This window comes from Lupinus angustifolius, chromosome LG06 (genome assembly GCF_001865875.1).
Source record: "Lupinus angustifolius cultivar Tanjil chromosome LG06, LupAngTanjil_v1.0, whole genome shotgun sequence".
Classification (NCBI taxonomy): domain Eukaryota; kingdom Viridiplantae; phylum Streptophyta; class Magnoliopsida; order Fabales; family Fabaceae; genus Lupinus; species Lupinus angustifolius.
This window is the reverse complement of record NC_032014.1, coordinates 10,172,626-10,183,131: the sequence shown is the minus strand read 5'-3', so window position 1 is coordinate 10,183,131 and position 10,506 is coordinate 10,172,626. Positions and strand designations below refer to the sequence as shown.

General features: G+C 33.9%; 1 protein-coding gene across 3 annotated transcripts; it reads left to right on the top strand.

Annotated features, from left to right (window-relative positions):
• On the top strand, positions 1,828–3,721 carry LOC109349746 (protein PLANT CADMIUM RESISTANCE 2-like). 3 transcript variants are annotated; one of them, XM_019590685.1, is made up of 5 exons: positions 1,828–2,198; positions 2,822–2,893; positions 2,984–3,196; positions 3,451–3,558; positions 3,627–3,721. In XM_019590685.1, exons 1-4 carry the CDS (start codon positions 2,000–2,002, stop codon positions 3,534–3,536), a joined length of 570 nt encoding a protein of 189 aa, XP_019446230.1. In that variant the 5' UTR covers positions 1,828–1,999; the 3' UTR covers positions 3,537–3,558; positions 3,627–3,721. The 3 variants fall into 3 exon arrangements, with proteins under 3 accessions (XP_019446230.1, XP_019446231.1, XP_019446229.1); XM_019590686.1 differs by having other exon boundaries at positions 3,451–3,559; positions 3,662–3,682; XM_019590684.1 differs by having other exon boundaries at positions 3,451–3,719.

The window sequence follows — 10,506 nt, the reverse complement described above, 5'->3', positions numbered from 1 at the left end:
TCATTCACTATTGCATACATCACTTTTTCTATATTTTTTATACTGTAATATTTTAATGATATATTTTTGAGAAAAAAAAAATATATACTGACAATATATGAATTTTATATATTATCACTATCATTAATTCTTCAAAAGTAATACAAATGAATGATTGATGATATACTAATTGCATATAAATTTTTACATTGACAATGCATAAATATTATATTCTATATTTTTATAGTGTACACATTCTAATGATATATATATATATATATATATATATATTTATTTATTTATATTTATAGTATACATATTATTCTAAATTATCAATTTTCTTGTAACCATTAACATTTTCCTAAATTTTTTGATTTTAATATACAGAAAGGGTAATAAATATGTACACGGCTCCAATGATTTTCAAACAAAACATGTGTGGACGTGGTTCTACCATCAAAACAATCACCGATTGTCTTTTAGTTAATTAGTTTGTTAGGTCCATTCGACAGTGTGATCTCTTTCTTCTAAGATAACCGTAGACTGGAGTTTTACCGTGGTCCATATAGATATCGACCCATCGGTCACTTAATGCTTACTCTATGTTCAATTCTCAAAATAAAAGATAAACTATCATTGCACGAGAATTATTTTTCTTACTTTTATCAATTGTGATACAAAAATCTGAAGATTTATCCTTTAATCGGTTCATAATATTAATGACAATATTAATCTACCAACCAAATGTAGTAATACTCCAAAGTGAAGAGAATGTTGCACGCGTTTATGCATCGCCCTAAGTGCCCACACCCATTGACCTTGACTTGTATTTAAAAATAAAAACTTAATATCCATGAACCAATCGAATGACTCTATCCTCCCTGCATCTCATGTTTATAAACAAGAGCGGGCACAATTAAAGAGTCTCTCCCCCATAAAAAAAATAATTAGAAATTAAGACTTACATCATCCATCTCATTTTATTAGACATGATATAAATATATATTAGTTACTAGGGGTGTAAAAATTCGGGTTGGTTCAGTTTTTGGTGCATTTTAGTGATCGAACCGATCAAAAATATATAGTTTGATTCCACTCAATTAACCGCAAATTTAACTATAAGAACCGAACATTTCTTGAATGGTTTGGTTCAGTTCCATGGTTTTTCCGTTTATTTTTTTATAAAAAATCTTGCATCAATTGAAAATTCAAAATGTATTACAAGAGATATTGTTTATCCATAAAAGGATAAACATTACTACTATTATCATAAAAAATTATGAATCATACATAACAATACAATTCATGATTCGTAACATATATATTAATTAGTAAAATATATAATAGTCACATTTATAACCTTATATTTCATAATTAGTAACACATGTAGTAATGCACGTATAACAATATATGATATATGTTAGTTTCAAACTCAATATCACAAAAGTTGGAAAATATGTTCAAAATCATATGACATATATAATACCAACTTAATAACAATTTAGTAACATATATAACACTACAATTCACACCAAAATTGATAATTTAAGCTAGAAAATTGGTTGAAGAATTTAAAAAATAATAAAACATTATTCCCTAATATATATTTCTTTAATATGCGGTTCGGTTCCAACGGTTCTTAAATTTCTAAAATCATAAACCGAACCGAACATAAACGGTTCCTTAAAAAATAGCTGAACCGAACCGCGAAACCAAACCATATTTTGTAGTTTGGTTCGATTCGATTTTATCGGTTTCGCGGTTTAAACTGGAACCGCTTCCACCTCTATCCGTTAGTCCTCTTAATCTTAGTTGATTTTGAGAAACTTCACATTGAGATGTAACTTTCCTCATCAAAGAAGCTCAAAGACTTCTCTCAAACGATAAGGAAATTTACAATTGCATAGAAACTCACCTATTAACGTTTATAAATTCTATACTCCCAAGTTCAAGACTCCAACCATATATGTTACTTCATCCAACAACACAGCTATAGCAAGCAATTAATCAGCATCTAATTATGTATCAACAAGTTTCAGGCCAACCAAAGCAAGAACCGGAAAACCAATCCGCCGCCACCGGTTTTTCCACGAGCTATAGCAGTTCAGCACCGTACTCCGCAGACAATTACAGCTACCAGCAACCACCACTTTCTCTGCCTAAACCTCCAGTTGAATGGTCCACTGGCCTATGTGGCTGCTTCTCTGATTTCAAAAATTGTAAGCCCTCTCTGCCCCTCCTCTGTTTCAATCCACCTTATATGTTTTTATATTCTTGATTCAGAGTTTGGTGTGAGAACAAAACATGATGAATTAGGATTGAACAGCATAGGATGTTTTTGTTCTGAATATCATGTATCATGTCCTGTTCAATTCAAAGAATACAATGAACAAGAAGTCAGAAAATAAAACCTTTGAGTTTAGTAGCTTTGTAATGCATAATATTTAGAATGAAATAGGCCTTTGAACTATATATATATATATATATATATATATGTCTTTCAGTTAGGATAGTTAGGATACTAGTGGAGAGACGTGACACTTTTATCCTTTAGATATAATATATCACTTTTACCATTCAATGCAAGTTGCAAAAATAACAATTTGTCTCTTCGGTATGGGAGAAGATTCTTCTCCATATGTCTTATATTACTATTAATTACCAACGTAACGAGATAGTCATTTGTGTTTAAATGTAACTTTAATTTACATATACATAGTAGGAATCAAATTCTTAACCTATTAGTTATAAACATTTTGATTTTATGTCAAAGACTAATTACAAAGAAATGCTTAAAGGCTTGAATTTATATCTAAAAGTTAATAAATGTCCACTTTTTCAGGTTGCATAACATGCTGGTGTCCATGTATCACCTTTGGTCAAGTTGCAGAGATTGTTGACAAGGGATCAACTTGTAAGAAAACTGAATTCTCTGGACAAGTTCAATCATTGTTGATTATTTAATGATGAGACTAATTATTATTTAATTTTTTATAATTTGCAGCATGTGGTGCTAGCGGGGCTTTGTATACACTTATTTGTTGTGTGAATTGTTGTGGTTGCTTTTACTCTTGCTTCTACCGTTCCAAGATGAGGCAGCAGCATAATTTGATGGGAAATAATTGTTTGGATTGCTTGACTCATTGCTTCTGTGAGATTTGTGCTTTGTGCCAAGAATATCGTGAGCTTGAAAATCGTGGATTTGACATGGTCATTGGTATGAACCATCAACTATTACTTTAATATTATATTTAGTCTATGCTGCAAAAACTTGTGCACTTTCTTCATAGATATTTAAAAATTATAAAATTTAAGTCCTTGCTACTATACTCAAGTTGAATGTTTATAATTCCCTGCAAATTACAAAGGAAGCAATCAACATAGGAAAAACAAAGTTAAAAGGAAAAAAGTTATTATAATTTGATACTGATTTTTTTATAACTAAAATCGATTTTCTTTGAAATTGGTTAGGATGGCATGGGAATGTTGAGCAACGGAGCAGGGGAGTAGCCATGAGTGTAACAGCTCCAACAGTTGAAGAAGGCATGAGCCGCTGAAACATGAAATCATGATCCACATATAACAATGCAATATAATTATATTACTGATAGAATTGTGTATTGTTCACGCTGGTTTTTTTAGATGTGAAGATCATTTGTTTGAAAAATGATTACTTTAACATTATTTTTTTTTTTATTGATATTTTCACTCATATATTTCAATAAACTGTGAGCAGTAAATTTTCATTTAGAGTTTGTTTGAAAGTTGGATTTTGGAGGGGGGAAAATGGAAAACGAAGACACATGAAATACACTTCTGACATAACTCTCAGACCTACATTTTCTCTTCTTTCCTCTCCAATCTATATGTACAGTGAATTTTAAGGGTTGTTGGTATGAGAGGAAAAATAAAGAGAGAAAAGAGAAAGTAATGAACTTTATTATGAATATAATTCTTTGGAAGTAATTTGAAAGGATAAAATTGTATTTTATAAATATAATATTCTGTATATGTAGGTACATGTATGTAGTTTGTGGAACAAAAAATCATAAATGGATCCTTTCCCTAATCCATGACAAAACCAAGGATTCATGGGGAATTAGTATTATGACAACAACAAATTCTTTCTCCATTAAATGAAAAGAATAACATAAATCAATGTTGATGTGTTAATGTTCTCCTTTGAGTTTTTTTGCAAATGATGCTCTCTCAGTTTATCAATTATAAAACGAGGGTTGAGATTGAAAGATGAATAAGGTTGAAATGTCAACCTTAAGCTTGTTACCTAACCCTTTCCCCACCTTTATCCACAGGAATAGGAAGAAGCTGAAAAAAGTGGATCTAGGTTGTTGGAGGTTGAGATAAGTTTAGTGAAAATGGTGGTTTAGTGGAAGGAGCAGTGAAAATGGTACGGGTGGTGCACTTAGCCTTTCTTTCTTTTAGGGAAGAAAAAGGTAAGAGTCAAAGAAGATAAAGTATAAGTAAAGAGAATGAAGTGGAAAATACAGTGAATTTTAAGAGTTGTTGGTATGATAGGAAAAATAAAGAGAGAAAAGAGAAAGTAATGAACTTCATTATGAATATAATTCTTTGGAAGTAATTTTAAAGGATAAAATTGTATTTTATAAATATAATATTCTTCATCATTAAGATTCTTACCTAATGAACAATGTTGACATACAAGATTCCAAGCCGCTCAAGCCCAATAACAGCCCAAACCAGTTCAGAAAATGAAGAATAAATTTTGGCGGGAAATCCAGTTACTAAGAACCAATAATGGAAAGTCAGTTTTTTGGCAGTTAGTTAATTCTTTTTGTTAGTTTCCTTTTTGGTTATTCTTTATAAGTGACTTTTCCCTTTTAATTCATCATTATTCAATTTCAAAGTTTACTCAAGATATAGAACACGAGTTTCTTTTCTTCTTCTTGGTTCTAGCTATAATAATCTTCTTCTTTTAACATGTATGCCATGTCCACTTACATGGTATCAGAGCACCCTCAATGAGGGTGACTCTACCACGTTTCCGTTTCGTCACATTCCTTTTACCTTCTGATCCTGCAGAAACTTCTCTCAGTTCAGTCTTCATCTAAACGCATTACATTCATCAAACAATGGTGAATCAAATCACTCAACAGAACCCAATCCTGGATCCAACCACTCCATATTTTCTTCATCCAAACGAAAACCCTGGTGCATCGCTTGTTACAACTGTCCTTAATGGCGAGAACTACCATTCCTGGTCAAGAGCCATGAACATGGCTCTTGAAACCAAAAACAAGATCCAATTCGTGGATGGAAGTCTCCCAAAACCTTCTAACAATGATCCTCTATACCCTTCTTGGAAAAGATACAATAACCTTGTGGTAACTTGGTTGAATCAATCTGTTGATCCTTCAATCCTCCAAAGTATCCTTTGGATGGATTCAGTCTTTAATGGTGAGAACTACCATTCCCGGTCAAGAACCGTGAGCCTGGCTCTTGAAACCAAAAACAAGATTCAATTCGTGGATGGAAGTCTCCCAAAACCTTCTAACAATGATCCTCTATACCCTTCTTGGAAAAGATGCAATAACCTTGTGGTATCTTGGTTGAATCAATCTGTTGATCCTTCAATCCTCCAAAGTATCCTTTGGATGGATACAACCATTGAAATATGGGAAGATTTGAAGGAGAGATACTATCAAGGTGATGCTTTCAGAATTTCAGAATTAATTGGTGAAGTCTACAACATCAAGCAAGGAAATCTCACGGTTGGAGCCTATTTCACACAGATAAAAGGTTTGTGGCAACAACTTGATAACTTTAGACCTACCACATCTTGTTTCTGTGAGGTAAGATGTACTTGCACTCTGATTCCAATTATTAAAAGATACAGAGAATATGAATATGTTATATGTTTCCTAAGAGGCCTAAATGATCAATATTCCATTTAGATCCCAAATCATGTTTCTAGATCCTATACCCACCATAAACATGGTATTCTTGATGGTAATCCAACAAGAGAGACAAAACAATTTGCCTCTTGATGATAACAAATTTTTGGGCAACTTCTCTAATGAAAACCCTGAAAATCGGTTTAGAGGAAGGAGTAAAGGTTTTAGAGACCAGATTGGGGGAAGGAACCAGAGCATGAATAGAGCACAGAACAATTTTCAAAGGGGGTAGAGGGAGTAAGACATGCACCTACTGCCACAGAACAGGTCACATAGTTGACATATGCTATAGGAAACATGGTTTTCCACCAAATTACTTCTCCAACTCAGGCAATGTGAATAACTACCCAACTCAAGATCAAAATATCAATGAATACAACACACAGAATGAAACTGAATCAAAGGGAGGAACTGCCCCAACATTCACCCCTGAACAGCACAAGGACGTCATGTCCCTCATAGAGCAACCAACACATCAGAAGCCTCACATGGCCAACCAGATTATGGTTGCTCCTACCACACATAACCATTGCTCATCATGTATGCATAATAGAGCACCAACCATTGGGAAATCTGATTGTTGGATTCTTGATACATGAGCCACTGATCATGTGTGCTACTCCTTATCAGAATTCCAAACTTTTAAACAAATTAAACCCATATATATCAGATTTCCCAATGGTACTACCTTGACAACACATTACTCTGGTACAATGGTATTTTCTCCCAATCTCTATATCACTGATGTCATATATCTACCAAGCTTTACATTCAACTTGATATTTGTCTCAAAACTTACTCAATCCCTATCATGTAAATTGACATTTTTGAACAACTATTGCCATATACAGGACCTTCAATCATTGCAGATGATTGGTGCAGCTAGCCTGAAAGAGGACTCTATGCAATGGTACATCAGAAACATGAACTTTTAGGCAACCATACAATTAATACCTTTTCTAGCTATGATGATAATAACATTTGGCACAATAGATTATGCCATATCTCACATGATAAACTGCTTATAATGAAATCCATTTTCCCATCTATACAATGTAATAGAATAGATAAACCTTGTGAAGTTTGTTACCTTGCTAAACAAAAGAAGTTTCCTTATCCCAATAGTACATCTAAATCTGCTAATATTTTTGACATAGTTCACATGGACATATGAGGTCTCATTGCTACACCATCCACGCATGGTCATAGATATTTCCTTGCAATTGTTGATGATAAGAGTAGATACAATTGGCTGTTTTTCATGAAGCACAAAGGAGAAGTAAACCAACTTATTAAAAACTTTGTCTCCTTTGTCAAAACTCAGTTTAAGCATAATCTCAAGTGTATTAGGAGTGATAATGGGAAATAATTTATCCTCATAGATTTCTATGCTCAACATGGCATAGAGCATCAAACATCATGTGTTGAAACCCCTCAGCAAAATGGCATTGCTGAGAGGAAGCATCAACACATACTAGTTGTAGCCGAATCCCTAGTTTTCCAATCTCATATACCAACTTGCTTTTGGAACTGTTGTTTCTCATGTTATTCACCTTATCAATAGGCAGTCAACTAAGTACTTGACCAATAAATCCCCTTTTGAGGTTTTGCACAACACTCTGCCACAAATCAAGCATTTCAAAGTCTTTGGCAGTCTTTGTTATGCTTCTACCCTCACTTCTCATAGACAGAAATTGGATCCAAGATCCACACAATGTGTTTTCCTAGGCTACAAAAATGGAACAAAGGGCTTTATTGTTCTTGACTACAAAACAAGAGAAATCTTCATCTTTAGGAATGTTGTTTTCTTTGAGCACATATTTCCCTTTTCATCTACACCTACCATTAACCAATCTTCCATACCCTTACCTCTGAACACTACTAGTCCATTTTCCCTCTCTGACTTTACCTTGCAACAAGACACATCCAATATAAATGAATATATTCCAAGTTCCAATACCTCTGTCACCAGTAACTAGAGGACTCGACATTCCTCTAGAATCACCAAACCTCCTGCCTATCTTCAAGATTACCATTGTTCTCTTGCTTCTGGACAATTGCCATCAATTTCTTCCTTGATAAGGTATCCAATATCTAACTATATTAGTTACTCTTCCCTTTCCACTGCACACAAAAATTACTCATTGTCTATTTCTTCTGTCAATACACCTTCTACATATAAATAGACTATATTGCATGAATGTTGGATTGATGTCATGAAATCTGAACTTACTGCCCTTGAACATAACAATACTTGGACCATTACTGATCTGTCTACAGATAAAAGAGCTATAGGTTGTAAATGGGTTTTTAAAATTAAGCATGAGGTTGATGGTTCAATAGAAAGGTATAAGGCTAGGTTAGTAGCCAATGGTTATTCTCAAACTGAAGGTGTTGATTACTTAGAAACCTTCAGTCCAGTGGTCAAAATGACCACTATCAGGATCCTTTTGTCCCTTGCATCCATCAATAATTGGTTTTTACATCAATTGGATGTCACCACTACTTTTATTCATGATGACCTTAATGAGGATGTATATATGAAACCCCCTCTTGGATTACAAGTATCTCATCCCTCACTTGTATGCAAAATTCATAAATCATTGTATGGTCTGAAACAAGCAAGTACGTAATGGCATGAAAAACTCACTAAAGTATTAACAACCTTAGGTTTTCTTAAATCCAACTCTGATCATTCTTTGTTTATTAAGAGAGATGAACATGATTTTAATGCCATCTTGGTATATGTGGATGACTTAGTGTTAACAAGTAATGTCTTACATGAAATTCAACATGCTAAATCTGTTTTGGACACTAACTTTAGTATCAAGGATCTAGGAGACTTGAAATTCTTTCTAGGTATGGAGATTGCAAGATCAGCTAAAGGCATCACCTTATACTAAAGAAAATATGTTCTAGACCTAATCTCAGAAACAGGAATGCTAGGAGCAAAACCTTGCTCAACCCCTATGGATTACAACAATAAGCTTCACTCTGGCTTAGGAATCCCTCTAACTGATCCTTCTTCATATAGGAGGCTGCTTGGTAAACTCCTCTACCTCACCGACTCCAGACCTGATTTGTCCTATGTTGTGAGCCACTTGAGTTAATTCATCTCTGCCCATACTGATCAACATCAAGTAGCAGCAAATCGCATTCTCAAATATCTCAAGCACTCCCCTGCACTAGGTCTTCTTTTCCCTAGGAACAACGACACCACTATCAAGGAATTCTCAGACTCAGATTAGGGTGTCTTCCTGGACACTTGAAAATCTATAACAAGTTGGTGTTTCTTCATGGGTTCATCCTTGATTTCTTGGAAAAGCAAGAAACAAAACACAATCTCCAGGTCCTCTGCTGAAGTCGAATATAGAGCCATGGCAATGGTCTCTTGTGAAGCACAATGGCTCCTTCATCTCCTCACTGATCTCGACATACCACAACCAACACCAATTAATCTTTACTGCGACAACAAATCTGCCATCCATATTGCAGCAAACCCAAATTTTCATGAGCGTACAAAACACATCGAAATAGATTGCCACGTTGTACGAGAACGTGTTCAAAATAGTACCCTTCACCTTCTTCCTATTCCATCAATCTCTCAACTAGCAGATCTCTTAACCAAGTCCCTTCCACCAACATCTTTCCATTCTTTAATCTCCAAGCTTGGCATGCTCAATTTTCACATGCCAACTTGTGGGAGGCTGTTGACATACAAGATTCCAAGCCTTCCAAGCCCAATAACAGCCCAAACCAGTTAAGATAATGAAGAACAAATTTTGGCGTGAAATTCAGTTACTAAGAACCAATAATAGAAAGTCAGTTTTTTGGCAGTTAGTTAATTCTATTTGTTAGTTTCTCGTTTGGTTATTCTTTATAAGTGACTTTTTCCTTGTAATTCATCATCATTATTCAATTACAAAGTATACTCAAGATATAGAACACGAGTTTCTTTTCTTCTTCTTGGTTCTAGCTATAATAATCTTCTTCTTTTAACATGTATGTCATGTCCACTTACAAAGAGAGAAATAAAAAGTGATATGACTTACCATAACTTCCTTCATCTTCTCTTTTTTTTACTCTCAACCAAATAAATAAAAAGTTGAATTTCTCATTTTTCTATCTTCTTATGATTTTATCATCTTTCCTCTTAAAATCAATGCAACTAAATAATGTTTTAGTGACGAATCCAAATAAAAGCTTTAACTAGGCCCAATTTTTTTTTATATGAAGTTGTATATTAGAAAATTTGGGTTTTCTCATTTAAATGCTAAACGATTGAAATGTAATTGATATTGTCCAACACTTTATGTTGCTACTTTTCAAATAGATCCTTTCCGTCAAAACATTTTTTCTAAACTATACTTAACTCAGTATTGTAGAATAATCAAAGCCGAGGAGAAATTTCAAGGTATCCAAATCAAACAAATCAGCTCCAACCCTAAAAGGAAAAGGCCTAACAGAAAATAAGAAAGCATGCTCATAACATCTAGCATACTTAACATGTAATATATATATATTAATAAAAAAGTTACATTGGGAGGGGAGGGCCCATGCTAGGGTTGCCTACCCCGTGATTCGTCCCTAGGTG

Coding starts and splice junctions, on each gene's coding strand:
- LOC109349746 (XM_019590685.1), top strand. CDS start 2,000: ATGTATCAACAAGTTTCAGGCCAACCAAAGCAAGAACCGGAAAACCAA. Junction 2,894..2,983: donor TGTTGACAAGGGATCAACTT/GTAAGAAAACTG, acceptor TATAATTTGCAG/CATGTGGTGCTAGCGGGGCT. Junction 3,197..3,450: donor TGGATTTGACATGGTCATTG/GTATGAACCATC, acceptor GAAATTGGTTAG/GATGGCATGGGAATGTTGAG.